The sequence below is a fragment of the Nerophis ophidion genome, linkage group LG02 (assembly GCF_033978795.1).
Source record: "Nerophis ophidion isolate RoL-2023_Sa linkage group LG02, RoL_Noph_v1.0, whole genome shotgun sequence".
NCBI lineage: Eukaryota > Metazoa > Chordata > Actinopteri > Syngnathiformes > Syngnathidae > Nerophis > Nerophis ophidion.
In genome coordinates, this window is record NC_084612.1 from 22,978,225 (window position 1) to 22,995,992 (window position 17,768).

The following is a 17,768-nucleotide window of genomic DNA, read 5'->3' on the forward strand; positions in this document are numbered from 1 at the left end:
AGCAGCCTTATGGTTGATGTACCGGCGAAGCGGTGGCAGGGACGTCTCCCTGCTACCCCCTGCAGATGACCCATCTTAATGCCTCGACCCCCAGTACTTATCCCTCCTCCTCAGCCACAACCAGAAACTTCCCTTTTCTACTTCCTCAGCAAGGGCCTTTGTTTCCCTTTGGAGTTTAGCCCCAGTCAATCCCACACCTTGGAGCAGCCTTATGGTTGATGTACCGACGAAGCCCCGACAGCCTACTTCCACAGGGTAGATGGTAGTGGACCAGCCTGCCTCTCTGCACTCAGCAGTCAGATCTGCATACTTGGCTGCTTTGCGCTCGTAGGCTGCCTGGATTCCCTCCTCCCAGGGGATGGTAAGCTCTACCAGCATGGCAGACTTGGTAACAGCAGACCACAGCACAATGTCTGGGCGGTGTGAAGTGGTGGTGATCTCAAGGGGGAATTGGAGCTGTTTGCCAATGTCAGCCCTCATACTCCAGTCCCTTGCCAGAGAGAGGACACTGCGGGGGCCTCTTCGGCTGGTGTCTCCTTTGCCTTCCCCTGGTCTCACAAACATGACAGGACATTGCTTGGCTATGGGTTGGCTGTTGGCCTCTCGTCTACTGCTCTCCAGGATTTCTACCAGTTTTATCAGGACTTGATCATGCCGCCATCTGAAGCGACCCTATGTCAGTGCGATCTTGCAACCTGATAGCAAGTGCTGCAGGCTGGCGTTGGGAGCACCACACAGGGGACAGCTCTCCTCCTGGCCGTACCACTGGTGGAGGTTTCTGGGGCATGGCAAGGTGGCATAAGTTGCCCTGAGTAGGAAGCTGAGTCTGGCTTGGTGCATCTTCCATAGGTCGGCCCAGCTGATGGGTCTGCTGATGGTACCTTCCCAAGTGGTCCATCTTCCTTGGCGACCTTGAGACACGGCCTTGATGGTATATTGCTCCTGGTTCACCCTTGAGACCTCCTCCACAACCATGGCTCTGCGTTCCCTCTTTGTGGCCTTTGCGCTTTACCTTCTCCCCCTTGGTTCTATTTTTAGGAAGTATGGTATTGCATTTCATATTTATGCCGATGATTGGCAGATATATTTTCCCATGGCACAAAATAAAGCAGTTCAACGTCTCATTGACTGCTTGCACGACATCAAAGCCTGGCTTTCAGCTAACTTTCTGAGTCTAAATGAAGACAAAACAGAAGTTATGTTGTTCGGTCCAAGTCGCTCTCCCTCCCCCAACGTCGACCTCGGCACTCTGACCCCGAATCTCAGCGACTGTCACAAACCTGGGGGTAAAGTTCGACTCAGATTTTAAATTCGAAAAACAAATCATCAGCGTCATTCAAAAAAGCTTTTGTCAATTACGCCAAATAGCGAAAGGGAAACCGCTTCTGTCAGGACATGATCTCGAGAAATTAATTCACGCCTTTATCTTGAATCGTTTAGACTACTGCAATGTCCTGTATGTAGGCATTAGCCAGGCCTCCCTCGCCCGCAGCTCATGCAGAACTCTGCTGCTCGTCTGCTAACACAGACCCGCAGACGTGAGCACGTCACCCCTATATTAGCGTCCCTTCACTGGCTCCCTGTGCGTTATCGAATGAATTTTAAACTCCTTCTATTTGCTTTTAAATGTCTAAACAACCTCGCGCCAACATATTTCTCCAACCTCCTTCAGCCTTACTGCCCCACTCAATCCCTAGATCAGCCGATCAGCTGCTACTGACGGTCCCTGACACAAGGCTGAAGCTTAGAGGTGACAGAACTTTCGCCGCCGCTGCTCCCAAGCTCTGGAACGACCTACCTCTGAGTGTTGGACAAGCCTCCTCTCTTCCTGTTTTTAAATCTCTCTTAAAAATATACTTTTATTCCTTGGGTTTTAACACCGAGAGATATCCATCCTGCAATGGCGCCCCATTATACACCTGCTGTGAATTTGTTTTTATGTTTTATTTATTTATTTTTTAATCATGTTCTGTTTGTGTTGTGTTGTTTGCTCGGTCCTCGTATTATCTTTTAACCTGCCCATTGTACAGCACTTTGGCTACCCCTGTGGTAAATTTTAAATGTGCTTTATAAATAAAGTTGATTTGATTTGATTTGTTTGACTTGTGTGGAGCCCTAATCAGGCATGTTTGGTCAGTGCATGACTGCAAGATAATCAATGTTAACATGCTATTTAGGCTAGCTGTATGTACATATTGCATCATTATGCCTTGTTTGTAGGTATATTTGAGCTCATTTAATTTCCTTTGCTTATGTCTTCTTTGTATTTAATTTATATTTGCATGTCTCATAATACAATATAAGTATGTAATATTGGCTGCATATTTGATAGTTGTTTGTGCGCCATGTTGTTCCAGACCACAGCAAACATTACCCAGCTTGCAAAGATTGTAATAAATCCATTAGAAGAGACATCCTTCTGTTTCCTTTAACTATACCTTCGGCCATTCTAATACACTCATTTCCAGGAGTTATCTCGTCCTGTGAGAAGCCTCCATTTTTATAATGATTGCAAAAATGTGTACGATAAAAATGAAAATACATTTCTGTCAACAAAGATTTTTGACAGCCTTTGATAGTAGGCTAATATAGCTAATACAGACACTTGGATCAGTGGTTCTCAAATGGGGGTACGCGTACCCCTGAGGGTACTTGAAGGTGTGCAAAAGTGTACGTGAGATTTTTAAAAGAATATTCTAAAAACAGCAACAATTCAAAAATCCTTTATAAATATATTTATTGAATAATACCTCAACGAAATATGAATGTAAGTTCATAAACTGTGAAAAAAATACAACAATGCAATATTCAGTGTTGACAGCTAAAAAATTTTGTAAACATGTTCCATAAATATTGATGTTAAAGATTTCTTTTTTTGTGAAGAAATGTTTAGAATTAAGATGGATCTCTATTACAATCCCCAAAGAGGGCACTTTAAGTTGATGCTTACTTTTATGTGTAGAAATCTTCATTTATAATTGAATCACTTGTTTATTTTTCAACAAGTTTATAGTTATTTTTTATCTTTTTTTCCAAATAGTTCAAGACCACTACAAATGAGTAATATTTTGCACTGTTATACAATTTAATAAATCAGAAACTGACGACATAGTGCTGTATTTTTCTTTTTTATCTCTTTTTTTCAACCCCAAATTTTTTTGCTCTGATTAGGGGGTTCTTAATTTTAAAAAATGTTCATAGGGGGTACATCACTGAAAAAAGGTTGAGAACCACTGACCTAGATCATACGTTGCCTTCATTATAACAATGATATAATGCATTTAATTTTTTGCGGCTCCAGGCATATTTTTTTGTAGTTTTGGTCCAATATGGCTCTTTCAATATTTTGGGTTGCCGACCCCTGGTTTAGGTGAAGCAAAAGGTTTCCTCAACACACAAAAAACATATTTCTTGCATTACATTTAATTTAACTTATTATCTTTTGCCACTTTCTCATCTAAAAATGTACTTCAGCTATGGTATAAATCATTTTAGACTTTAACATTGTAGTATGTGTGTACTGTATATTCTATGTTTTGATTAAGCTGCTGTGATATACATTTACCTCCTTGCCAGAATTAATAAAGGTTGTCTATATCGTATATTGTAATTGTGTGTGAGAGCTTACTTTAGCCTGTCGATGAGTTTGACTGTCCTCTTTGCCAGACACTGTTTAATCATAACCATTAGAGTGCAGGCGTTGCCTGGTGTGAGGCCGCCAGAGAACAGATTGGCCCGTGGAGTCAGACGGACCAGGCACATGTGATCATTGGGAAGCTGAGAAGAGAGAGTTTGGTAAAAGCTGAACTATATTAAAAGCATATATTTAAATCAAGTTTACAATGCCATTGTTTGGTCTTCTCTAATTACCATGCCTTTAGGAGGAGATGACTGTTTGTTTGACACAAATGACTCCCAGGGCACCTGCAGACACAAATGGATGACACATACCTCAGTCATACTTTTGTAGGCTTGATTTTATTAAGTACCCACCATAAGTATTACCATGAAAACCTATTCGGGTGTTACCATTTAGTGGTCAATTGTACGGAATATGTGCTGTACTGTGCAATCTACTAATAAAAAAGTTTCAAGCAAATTTTAACCCAAACAAACGTATTGGTACTAAAACAGATCACCAGAAATGCATTTAAAAATGTGTCATCACAACGGTATATGTAGACATTCAAGTTTCACAACATCAGGCCCCTGCACAAAAGAAAGAGCACATACGATTTTAAGAAAAATATAACATGTATTATTTAGAGGGTTGTCTGTAAAAGTGTAGAACTGTTGCTGAATGAGGGACGTTTTGAACATTTCAGAAAAGAGCGTTTTTGTGCAAAAGGCAACATGTATTGTACATCGAGCGTATCAAGAAGGTATGTAGTACTCTGTTGTGTGAGTGCATACTCCTGTAAAACTGCACCTTTTGTCAAATTTCTGTACCTTGTGAAGCAGCTCAATATCACAGGCTATCTGCCACAAGACACTGCCGGGTCTGTAATGCATCATTTTACCTGGAAGTGTCACCAAAGTCTGAAGGAAGAATAACAACAGTTGTAAATGAAACAAATACATACATACAGTCTGTCCAAATCAAATACATACATTGTAAGGATGTACAAAAAAATAAAAAATAAATAAATAAATCATATGAATATTTCAGATCACAATATTAGTATCACGGTATTGTTCAATGTGTTAAAAAAAAAAGAAAAAAGTATGTGTAGACACACTGAAATCTTTTAACCAAGTTTTCTTTAAAAAGATAATTAAACAAATAAATATACAATATACTTTCTTGGCAGAATTAAAAACAAGCGTTTTAATGATAAAACCAGTTTTTCACATCTGGTTTATGTGACATGCAGATTCTTTCCCTGTTGTAGACACCTTCGCATTATATACCTGCTAATATCGATCGATCACTCGGTCAAAGCTGCAAACTTACCGGAGTTTGCGCTGGGAACCTAGCACACACATTGGCTCTGATGATAGATATGGAATCTGACAAACAAAAAGACATCGCTAAAGCTAGAATTTTGTCAAGTCATTTGAGCAGAACTATTTATCTAGATAACCAGTGGGCCATCTCTATGACGAGTGGGTTCTTCAGAACATTCTCAAGTATTACATTACATGTCCCAAAAAAACTTGTGGTTAGTGTTCGCCTTGAGATTGGTAGGTCGTGAGTTCAAACCCCGGCCGAGTCATACCAAAGACTATAAAAATGGGACCCATTACTTCCCTGTTTGGCACACAGTATCAAGGGTTGGAATTGGGGGTTAAATTACCAAAATGATTCCCGAGCGTGGCCACAGCTGCTTCTCACTGCTACACTCACCTCCCAGGGGGTGGAACAAGTGGATGGGTCAAATGCAGAGGGTAATTTCATCACACCTAGTGTGTGTATGACTATCAGTGGTAATTTAAATTTAACTTTCTGAAAATATGACCCACAATTCAGTTGAATAAGGGAACTACACTTTTTGGGGGAATTTTGCCTTCAAAATCTTTATGTGAGACAAAAACACACCTCTTTCTCTTAATGTATTCTAAATCGTGAATAAACGCGAGCTAGAAGCAGATAACGGCGATTTGATCTAATTTGCCTAAAATGCCCTCTAAAAAAATTCCATCAATGTTTATATACATACCGTCAGTATTTTATGTATGAAAAATAGTGACGAGCACATTCATGACACAATGTAGTATTTACTTTATTTTGTTCATTTCAAGCATTGCTGGAACTTACATTTTTGGGCGCACTGATTTCCAGAGCAAATCGCAACATTTGCCATTTCCTTCAAAATCAACAACTACTATTACTACAAATCATGTCAGACTTCCTGAGAGCCAACGACTACTTTGGGACTAATGAAGATCCGGAATGTTATGTTTTTGAGCCTGAATATAAGGAAGATGGGCTACAAGTTTTACAAGCTGTGTGCTAAGCAGATCCAGCACGAGTGACACTTTAAGCATGACGTAGCAGTATTGCTAAGTTCTAAGCAAGAATCACAAACTACAAACATAAAATAATAGGTATTCCTAACAATGTACGCTCTCACTGGGATGCCGACTGATGGGATGTGTATATCTTTCAGCACAAAACTTATGTTACCCGTTTAGATGTAGAATTCATCACATTCCTCACTACTCAGGTCAAAAAAAGGGTGGGACTTACAAGCATTTTCAGAGTGATGTCTTTGGGTCTAAGCTAAATTTCAAAGTTGACCAGCTTCTATGCTTATGGCCACAACCTTTTACCATGCAAGTGTGAGCCATACGTTATAATCTAGCACCAAGTAAGAGTTTATGCAGCAGCTCAGCCTGTCAAAAGCCACAGTAGTTACCTTCGTGAACAAGGCGGTATGTTACTAAAAATAGTTCCTCTGCATTTGCTCTTACAAAAACAGTGTTGCTAATAATTAGTTAATATGTAGGTCACGTCATATACAAGGAAGTATTTTTGGCGTTTTTTGGATGATTTTTAGAGAGCATTAAGCTAAATGGAAAATTGAGTCAATACGCTGCTTTTTCTCTATGCTCTTGTTGTGGGGCAGGCTGGCTTGAACATGCATATGCATCCTCCGCTGTTGCCATTTTTAATACAAAGTAGCTTATATCTGTCAGTGGACTAGCTATGGAGGGGCTAAAAACTACAACAAAGACGAAGGGGTAAAGAAGCAGTAAAAGTAGAACCACGTAAATTAAACAGCACACAAATGGATGCATCCTGAAGAGACAACCAGAAAGCGGATGAAAATTATCTGTAAAATATATAAAATATGCAGAATTTTGATCAAAGAACCACCATTACATGTTATGTAGACCAGTGGTCCCCAACCTTTTTGTAGCTGCGGACCAGTCAATTCTTGAAAATTTGTCCCACGGACCGGGAGTGGGGTTTCATTAAGAAATACAATCCTGTGTGCTTACGGACTGTATCCCTGCAGACTGTATTGATCTATTTTGATATATAATGTATATATTGTAGAGATGCGCGGTTTGCGGACTCATCCGCGAATATCCACGGGTCGGGCGGGTGACATGACGTAAGAATAGATTTTAAATAGATACGGGCAGGTGGCGGTTAAACCATTCGGAAATATTTGATATACATGGTTAAGGGATCGGCAACCTTTACCACTTAATGAACCATTTGGACCCGTGTCACAAAGTGAAGAAGACAATAGGAGCTGCAAACATTCTCGCGAATATCTGCAGGCGTTCACCCAGTTAACAAGTATTAGGGCAGGGGTCGGGAACCTTTTTGGCTGAGAGAGCCATGAAAACCAAATATTTTAAAATGCATTTCCGTTAGAGCCATTTAATATTTTTTAACACTGAATACAACTAAATTGTTGCATTTTTAAGTAAGACCAACAATTTTAGAATATAATACGTTTCTTATTATTTTTAATAACATTGTTATTCTGAAGCTAACCAATAATAAATAAAATACCTCTTACCATTAATGTGACTTCTGGAACAAGTGTGGTAGAAAAAGGACGAATGGATTAAAACGTGTGAGAATGTTTTATATTTTGAACGTTATTTTTCACACTGCGACTACGAGCGGAATTATTCATTACTTATCGTGTTAAGCAATGTCAGCTAAGATTTATCTGAGAGCCAGATGCAGTCATCAAAAGAGCCCAATCTGGCTCTAGAGCCATAGGTTCCCTACCCCTGTATTAGGGCGTGCTATGAAGTCATTGCCTTTGACGCCTTCTACAACATGTACGAACAACTTGCCAGTCTAGCAACATGATGTATGTTGCATTCGCAAACACACGCACACGACTGCAAGGCATACTGGGTGATACAGAGTACACTGATGGTTGTGATATAAACAATTTTAACACTCTTACTAATATGCGCCACACTGAGAAGCCACACCAAATAAGAATGACAAACACATTTCGGGAGAACATCCTCATAGTAACACAACAAATACCCAGAATCCTTTGCATCCATGACTATTCCTGACTATATTATACACCCCGCTAGCACCAAACCCCGCCCCCCACCACCTGTGCGTCAGTAAGGTGGGCGGTGGTTGGGATGCGCAAAATATATTCAGGAATAGTCATGGATGCAAAGGATTTTGGGTATTTGTTGTGTTGCGTCTATGTTGTGTTACTATGAGGATGTTCTCCCAAAATGTGAAGTGAAGTGAATTATATTTATATAGCGCTTTTCTCAAGTGACTCAAAGCGCTTTACATAGTGAAACCCAATATCTAAGTTACATTTAAACCAGTGTGGGTGGCACTGGGAGCAGGTGGGTAAAGTGTCTTGCCCAAGGACACAACGGCGGTGACTAGGATGGCGGAAGCGGGAATGTGTTTGTCATTCTTGTTTGGTGTGGCTTCACAGCGTGGCGCATATTAGTAAGAGTGTTAAAATTGTTTATATCACAAACATCAGTGTACTCTGTATCTCTCAGTATGCCTTTTCATCTTGTACGTGTGTCTGCGGAATTGCAAAAAACATGGTGTCAAAGGCATCAAAGACAATGGCTTAATAGCACGCTCTTATTCTCGTTATCTGGAGAATGTTGGCGGCTCCCATTGTCTACTTTACTCTTTGAAACTGGTCAAAATAGCTCTTCGAAGGTTGCGGGCGGTTGCGGTTTTGATAAAATGTTAGTTTGGTTGCATGGCGGATGGATGACGACGTTAGTGATGCGGTTGCGAATGATATATTTGCCTATCCGCGCATCTCTAATATATTGTGTTTTTGATGTTGATTTTATACTTAAAAAAACAAAAAAAACAAAAATATATATTTATATATATTTTGTTTTTTTTTTCTTTCTTGTGAAGCCCGTTGGTTGGGGACAACTGATGTAGACCACATGGAAGTGTTTTTAATGTAGAAAAAATGCTAACACGACCCATTTAATTCTACTGCACGGCTGATTTAAGCATTTTAATTTAGTTGCAAAAAAAATGTAAAAGTAATCCAATTTACTTGTGGTACTGCACGGCTGATTTAAGCATTTTAATTTAGTTGCAAAAAAAATGTAAAAGAAATCCAATTTACTTGTGGTCGTCGCAAGTAAATTTGGAAGGGGATCTGCGGGATTGCAAACATCAAATGTTGGCAGCTTTGCTTTGTGCTAGGACAGCGCAGTCTATAGGTCCAATGTGCACAATTGAATAGCTTAGTTTATCAGAAAGCAATGTGTTTATACCAGTTTATATTGGGGTATGTCGTTTCTGGGACGGTAGTGTCTTTATTTATGTTAGCATTTAGGCTTGCTTCTCAATTAAACAAGCAGTGTGACTGGTCCAAGTGTGATTATCAATCACAGTTTTATTATATTTTTTCATTTAAAACCAAAGGTTGTATCCTTTCACATTACTTTTGAATGGAAGAAAACAAATTATTGGGCCACCAAACCATTATGGCTACTGTGCAGCAAGCAGAGTATGCAAGGGGCCTAGAGCTTACCATTAAAAGCAGATACGGGCAAAAAAATTTATAAAACTATGCAGTGGAATCTATCCCTATACTTAATCAAAGTAAGATTTGATGACTGATCCCAAGGCTTATCCGTTGGCCAAATTCATAGACATATCGAACTATCTGGTACTCCAGACATCATTCTACACAACAAAAAATGAAAACTTGGAAAAGCATGGAGGTCTACAACTTCTTTATCTTGATGCCAAAGGAAATTGGCATCAAGACTCACGGATAAATCATGCATCCTTTTAAGTTAAAGTACCAATGATTGTCACACACACACTAGGTGTGGTGGAATTTGTCCTCTGCATTTGACCCATCCCCTTGATCACCCCCTGGGAGGTGAGGGGAGCAGTGAGCAGCAGCGGTGCCGCGCCCGGGAATCATTTATGGTGATTTAACCCCCAATTCCAACCCTTGATGCTGAGTGCCAAGCAGGGAGGCAATTGGTCCCATTTTTTCATATTCTTTGGTATGACTCGGCCGGGGTTTGAACTCACAACCTACCGATCTCAGGGTGGACACTTTAACCACTAGGATACTGAGTAGGTTTTTTTAGCTACTTTTTTTGGGGTTACTTTTAGCTCGGTTATGGTTGAATTTCATGATTTAACTTCAAGCTGAATGTTTCATTTATCATTGCTGCCTTTGGTAAAAGCTTTAACTCTTTTAGGTTATACTCACATTTTTCAAACATTTGTAGTATACGGTAAATGTGTTTTAAGAACTTCAAAACAAGATAAATACAAATAATATTAGGATAATACTTTGATGGGAAATACTAAAAGTCCAAAGTATATCAAACAAACATTTAACAAAATGATCACTGCAAACTGGTACGTTCGACTCCGCTCCCTTGCTTTTCTCGTTATCTTATGTAAAATATTGCATTATTTTGCCTTTCTTGATTATCTTTCGAAGAAATCTGAAGAAACTTTTATCCTTTTCGCAATTTGAACGGTTCCAAAGGCCTAAAATAACGCAAGCACAGGGCATTTTTCTTTGAGAAAGGCAACATTTCGCCCAGAAAGCTATGACAACAGACGCTCGCTGGACCGCCACTTCGAGTCTCACATATTTAATGAGCCGGAATACAACCTAAAACAATACTGTCCATTGGGAATTTTACAGCGGCTTTATCATTAATATAGTTTGTTACATCCCTGGTTGCTAGCATTACAACAGACAATTTCAATATGAAAATGCAGTATATTCTTCTTACCAAGTATTCCTTCTCACTAATAAAGAGGTTGAGCTCCACCCTTCCGTATCTGTAGAAGGACAGCTGTTCTAATAGGTTATAAACAAACTTCAGCAGGTTGGCACGTTCAAGACGCTGAGGCAGGATGCCCACAACCTTCACTGGGATGTCTAACAAGATACAAATAAAATATATAAATGACAGGGTAATAAGATTTTATTGTTTGTGTGTTTACCCACCATCCATCCAGTTGACCTTTGTTATTCCCAGTTCTGAGAAGAGTCTCTCAGAGGATAAGACAGGTGGTTTGTAGTTTCCATCCAAGCCAGCGTCCAATTTAAAGAAGTCACAATGAACCACTTTCAGCCGACCATCAACTTTGCATTCCAACTCCTGATGTGACGAAACATTGGAATTCATCAACATTTAAGATTCAAAGAAGGAATGCCACGATGAAAAGTTTGAGATTTCTTACCTGCAGATCAGTAAGAAATATCTTGTTTGGCTCAAGAGCCACAACACTTTGAGCTCCAGCATTAAGCAGTGTCTTAGTCAACACCCCGGGACCTAAATGGCACAGAGATTAAGAAAATAATGCAGAAACTCTGAAACAAGAGACTGATTGACTTGTCTGCTGAACAAGCACTACCTGGGTGACAATCAAAGATAATAGTCTTGTCATTGTGTAGGTCAGGTCCGAGGTGGTCTGCTACGAGTGTAGCCAAGTCTGGGTCCACTAAGAAGCGTCTGCCTTTCTTACAAGTGCGAGCACGGCGAACATTCTCCTTAACCTCACCAAGATCCAGGGAGTCAAAATAGCACAGAGGAAGATGCTGGCCCTAGAGAAAGATATACCAAAATATGTATTTGTTAAATGTTTTTTTTTATTAGGAGTGTGCTATCTTGGACAACTCACATTTCGATTGACAAGGCTACAATTTGATTATTCAACGATTACTCATCGAATATTACGATCGATTGTTGATTAAGCTTTTTCCCCATACAGTGGTACCTCAACTTAAGAGCACCCCAACTTAAGAGTGTTTTGAGAACATTTGAGATTGTCATGCTTTAAGTTGCAGGCAAAAATTTGGGTTACAAACATTACCGCCATTAGTTGACTTAAAACATTTCAAAGTGAATTTCATGGTTAACTTTGTCAGATTTACCAACAAATTCTTGTCATACACACTTGCATTAGTTTGCAGGTACAAATGGACATGACTTTGTTTTTCCTACCATTGGAAGGAAGAAAGTGAGTATGAAGGACAGTACTAAGAATAAGAAGAAGAAGAAGAAGTGGATGATATTAATTAAATAAAAAAAATAAATTATTGAAAACATATTTTGTTGTTACCTTTTTGTGAATTTTAGTCAGTTATTGTGATTCTCTATCTGCTTGTGGTGAAGAGGAAGGCAGTACATTGCTACCCACTGTGACTGAAATGTACGACAGGGTTGGGGGGGGGGGTGTTATTTAACTTTTATAAATTTTCTGTAACTCTTAATTTTTTTGTATTTTTTTTTTTGGAGGGGGACAAAAAAAATTGTCTGTTTTCTCAGTACCTGTATTATGATTTCCTTATCAATTAAATAAATAAACATTATAAAAAAACAAACAAAAAAAAAACATGAAGCGTGACGCCAACTTGCCGAAGCAATTGGAGCGTATCACTGCGAGTCTTCAGCACACTGAAGCAGAATCAGTCTTCTGCCAGCCAAAAATGCTAAAATATCTAAGCAGCGTACATTTATTCATGAAACTATGGAAAAATCTGCCGATGGTGTGATTGAAGGGGAAGCAGCTGAAAGTAAATATTGTAAAAATCCACTTCCCAATGTAAATTAGGTACTGTATTATTACATTACTGTAGCTGTTAGTAGTGTGTCCTGTTGTATTGTTTCCATACAATATGTTTTACATAGAAGTTTGTTTTTTCTTTTATAAGTTGTGTTTTTATGGGGGGGAGTAAGAACCAATTAAATTGATTCCTATTAATTTCAATGGGTGCACCAATTGGAGATACACGTGTTTTCAGTTGAGAGATCCGTCACAGAACCGATTAAGCTTGTAAGTTAAGGTAAGGATTTTCGTGAACAAGGAAGAATTGTCTGCATCCATTAAAGTAAGTAAACTAATAGAATTCCCTGATACATTTCTGACAACAAAAAATTGCTCTTATTAGATGAAGTAGAGTGTAACACATAGTGAAAAAATGACTTCTTTTAACCACAATGGTCTGCTGTTTAAACAGATTTCAGGGGATAGCAAGTTTAAAATACAAAACAAATAGCTTATTCAGAAATGATAAATATGTATCTAATTTATAATTTACAAATAACATTCACCTAACTCAGCGTTTTTCTTTGCAAAAGTTTGTGGCCATTGTTGCTTTGTATCAACCATAATACTGTATCAACCAATGTTAATTTTGACAGCAGTGTTTACTGTAGTAGTCATAGTCTTTTGACAAGGATATATCTTAGTTATATTCATATTTTAGTCATTCAAATTGATTTAGTTTTAATATAGCCTTAGTTGATTAAATCCCTCAACATTTTAGTCGACTAAAATTACAGGAGATTTTGTTGACCAGAGCATAAAAGATACATCTTTGAAGTTGTCTTGAAACCACTTCTAAGGTTATTGCAGAGTCTTACAAAAATGAAATTCCCAACAAGATCTGAACTCCATGAATATATCAATAAGTACATTTCACACTAACCTTACTGTCTTTCATTATTTTGTTTGAAAACAAGCATTGTTTTCAAATGTTGAATAATATATACTAAAATGGGTTTCTTGGCTACTGTTCCGTTTACATACAGCAACCAGCGCTATAAATCTAGAATGTGTGTATATATATATATATATATGTATATATACACACACACACACGCACGCACGCACACACACACACACACACACACACACATACACACACACACACACACACACACCTTACATATCTACCTTTGTGTGTTAGCTTGAAAAATGACAAATCAAGTATTTTAGGTTGTCAAGTTGTGCAATCTTGCTTATTAAATTGGCTGACAAGCTCGGTAATGGTGTACAACAAAAGTAGTGGTAGAGTTAGCGGTCTTGCTCCAGCGTTACCGTCTTTAATATTAGTAATTCAGTACAGTATGAGTAATATTTGAAAAAACAGCTTCGGCATCATTACTGTTGCGTAGATGTCTGGATAATAAAACTGCAGACAGTGCGTCCATAAGTACTTAACTTTCGTCCAGGTGTAGAAGACTTTGTATTGGGGTATGTAACAATACAGTAGGAATGTAACGATATGAGTTACTGTGGCCAAAATTATTTTAGTTATCATTATTAATGTGGTATTGTTGAATGTGCTAAAAAGAAGTTTTTATTTTTTTAAATAAGTAGATTTAGTTAAATAGACACACTGTCAGAAAAGCCACTACTTTACATGTCTTGTGTTTCTCATGCTTCACTGATAGTTTTTAATCTTAGTGTTGTATCTGTTTTAATGGTTAAGTTTTTATTGTTTTAAATATTGGTAAGGTACTGTAGCACTCTAAAATGTATTTAAATGAAAAGTGCGTAAGAAAGAAAATCTATTATTCAGTGATGGTCAAGCTAATCGGAAAATGTAAGATAAACTACAAATTACTCTGGATTAAAAGTTGCTAAACTAATAATGATTGGGGGTATGTTGTTCCTTAGTAAGGAAACATTTTGTTTTATTGTTAGCAAATTCAAGCTAGCAACCTGGCACCAGACAGTCTGTGAGGTTACCAAAGTGTAGTTACCAATCTCAGTTTCTTAATCTTATTTAAAAGGAGGTTTTGCTGTGGTAATAATACAGTCTTTTTTACACAGTAAAAAGTCTGAAAACCTTGCATTACAAAGACAGTATTTCTGATTGGACCTGACCATGATTATCCCCCGCCTCTCTCCCATATGCCACTGATTGGATGGATTCTTAACTTGTCCCAAACGGCTAAAGACCAAAATAAATATGATTTGATTTTGTCTTTCAACATTTCAGTCTCATCTTTATTCGTCGACTAAATTCTCAATTGATTTTGTCATTGTTTCCCCAATGGGCATTTGTTGTGATTTGTTATAGTCCTATTTTAGTTGTACAAAAATAGGTCGTTGACAAGAACGAAGATGAAAATTTTAAGTCAACAATTTTCAAACAGGTATCAACCCGTCAGTTATGTGTAGCGTTGGGAATGTCAGACTGCTAGCCTGGTGTGTTGGTGCGAGTAAGAGAGGGTAGTTGAGTGTGGAGCAAAAAGACAGTTACCGCCAACAAAAGTCAGTTAACCAATGAAGCAGTTGTTGATTGACCACCTCCTCCTCATCCTTAACATCGAATAATCAATGTATCAGCACACACCTAGTTTCAACATTTGCAAATAGATATTCAAGTCTTACCTTTAAAGCCAAAGCAGACAGGTTCCTGTGGGTGAGTGCTGAGGAGTTGGACATCCTCTCTGCACGTGGTTGCTGAGAGCTTACACTAAACTTTGGTCGACCAGGCCCGGAGGAACGAGATTCAAGGCTGTAGGCCCTTTTATGAAGCACGGGAACCCCAGGCACACTGTTAGCTACTAAAATTGTCTTTGGTAAACAACATTGGCTTCTGATGGCTGGGCAGCAGGGTGAGTGCAAGGCCAACTCCAGCAGCCTACAGATCTGGATGGACATGTTAAGCTTGCAGGTAGCCATCAAAAGATGGAGGCAAGTCAGAAGATCCTGAGGAGGTCACTGCCTACCTAAATGAAATAGGAATATTTGATATAGCAAATTGGAAAATGTTGACAAAGTGTTACAACTACTACATCAATTTAGTACATTCCTGCTAAAAAATAAACTACTAATTCTTAAAAATGGCATTAGTTTTTTTACTTTTGGAGAAAGCCTCGAATTACTCCAGAACGGGTAAGTGACAAAAGTGAATGACGAAACCTGTTAAAATGCCATAACGTCCGTTATTATTTCATTAGGTAATATTCCTTTCATCGCGGAATGGTTTTTAACTAGTGCCTTGTAATAATGTCTAATATTTTTACTTCCCCAAGATGGCCCCTGTAGTGGCTGCTGGAGCTGTGTGCTCTTGTATATTCTCCTTTTGTGTTTTTAAAGGGAAACTGCACTTTTCAGGTGATTTGGCCTATGGTTCACGATGGCTGCAACAACGATTAGTCAACAATGTCAAGAAAAAAATTGGTTACCAACTATGTGTGTCGTGACGTCATCACTTATGTTTTTCCGGCCAGAAGTGGATCACTCGCAAAAACGTTGTCAATGATAACATGTTAAGTGTGAGGATATTTTCTCTTGCACACTACGTCATATCCATTTTTCTTCTACGCAGTTTAATTCACATGATGGTCAAGCAGCTAGAGCGTAGCACTAAAACAAGTGAGGGTAGAGTTTGATCAGAAAATGCCGTAATACTGTTCTGTTCTTGGGTGTTCCAGTCGTTCAAATAGATAAATAGAAAAGAGCTGTCATAGCGTCCCGAAAGAAGTGGTTCATAAAGGTAATAAAGTCAGAAAAAAACTAAAGTGCATCGAAGGAAATAGCTCTTAAAAATATCACTTTCACAATCTTTTGGAATACAATCAGAATATGCTGATGTCTGCAGCGATCACTTTTTAAAATGTTGTTTTGAACGTTTGATTTGTTTGAGAAACTTTCTGTGATACAATAGAGTTTATTCCCTACTCTATTAGTAATGTTTGAGAGCAGAAATAAACAAATAAACGACAATAGATTGCATTAGTTTGTTGTTGCTATGCCTAAGTATAACTACAAAGACCTGCTTGTGCAATCTTTCAGGGCTGCACAACAAAGAGTGGCACATTTGTGACTTCTGCTGCGCTTTTTGGTGACTTTTTAGTAAACTTTGATGCGGAGTTAGAATCTAGTGTTGGGATGGATAAGCTAAATAGAGCCCTGACTGAATGAACATGTATCGACCCTTCAATCTCCCTGTGCGGATTCTCACTCATCCGCGCGGAGTGAACTTTAGCCGAGAGCTCGTGGGCAGCAAAGGACGGAGCTGGCCTGGGAATGTTCCGGGATCCCTCTGGAAGAGCTGGACTAAGTGGCTGGTGAGAGGCAAGTCTGGGCTTCTCTGCTTCGGCTGCTTCCCCCGCGACCCGAATTCGGATAAGCGGAAGAAGATGGATGGATGTATAGAAGTTACCCTCTTGTTTTCATGTGTTTTACCTGTTTTCCCGTGGACTTTTTTGTATCTGCACTCCAACCTATGTTTCCTCATTATGGGATAAATAAAGTCTATCATATCGACTTGTCCAGGGTGTACGCCGCCTTCCGCCCGATTGTAGCTGAGATAGGCACCAGCACCAGGGAATAAGAAAATGAATGGATGGATGGATATTCTACCACATAGAGTTAAACATTTAAAGATAATGAACGCATTGGCATTAGGTAAAATGTACACTTATTGAAAAGATAATCTTATTCATACAGAAAGTAAAAAGTACATACGAAACAAGTCCCTCCTATTTAAAAGATGTTAGAACCGGCGATGGTCAATAATGTTAGCTCTCTTGCTAATTGTAAGCTCGCACAGCTCAGTAGCATTTTAAGACGTTTAACAAATAATAACATGATACACACCTCTTTGTAGATGTCGTCTATGTATTCCGTTGTAACGGCAACGGCGTTTTAAAGTCGTTTCATTATAGTCTGTTAGCGGTTAAACGGTGACATTGAGCTTTCGGCATGCTGACTTCTAATTTGTTATGAGTGCGCCACACGTTTCTGAGGCATTGCAGTCGCATATTTACGACGTCACCGACGTGGCCATACTGGTCCGGGCAAAAGGTCAATGTAGACGCGTTTTATGGAAAGATCCACAATATTAGTGAATGATGAAAACCATTTTATATTGTGAACGAATAAAGAATGTGGAGCTCCCAGTTTATACTTATTTTCACATGTGTTAATAGTACCGCTAACAGAAAATAATTGCTAAGAAGCTTAGCCAGCAGATGGTGCTGTGTTCTGTAAAACTCGGAAACTGGATGCTTTCCACATCCTGGACTGATTTTCAAATGTAAAGTTA

At 38.8% G+C, this 17,768-nt stretch overlaps 1 protein-coding gene across 2 annotated transcripts in view; it reads right to left on the bottom strand.

Moving 5' to 3' along the window:
- Positions 1-17,485, bottom strand: part of LOC133538029 (dimethyladenosine transferase 2, mitochondrial-like) — a 22,683-nt gene extending 5,198 nt beyond the window's left edge. The window contains exons 1-9 of one of the 2 annotated variants that reach the window (XM_061879284.1): positions 17,321-17,485; positions 15,104-15,440; positions 11,333-11,522; positions 11,159-11,250; positions 10,923-11,076; positions 10,705-10,853; positions 4,450-4,539; positions 3,871-3,924; positions 3,629-3,777 (exon numbers count right to left, since the gene is read on the bottom strand). In XM_061879284.1, the coding sequence (XP_061735268.1) occupies positions 3,629-3,777; positions 3,871-3,924; positions 4,450-4,539; positions 10,705-10,853; positions 10,923-11,076; positions 11,159-11,250; positions 11,333-11,522; positions 15,104-15,397 (1,172 nt within the window). In that variant the 5' untranslated portion in view covers positions 15,398-15,440; positions 17,321-17,485. Of the gene's footprint in view, positions 1-3,628; positions 3,778-3,870; positions 3,925-4,449; positions 4,540-10,704; positions 10,854-10,922; positions 11,077-11,158; positions 11,251-11,332; positions 11,523-15,103; positions 15,445-17,320 lie in introns of both variants that reach the window. The other variant, XM_061879275.1, reaches the window with a different exon arrangement.
- Positions 17,486-17,768: the final 283 nt, after the last annotated feature.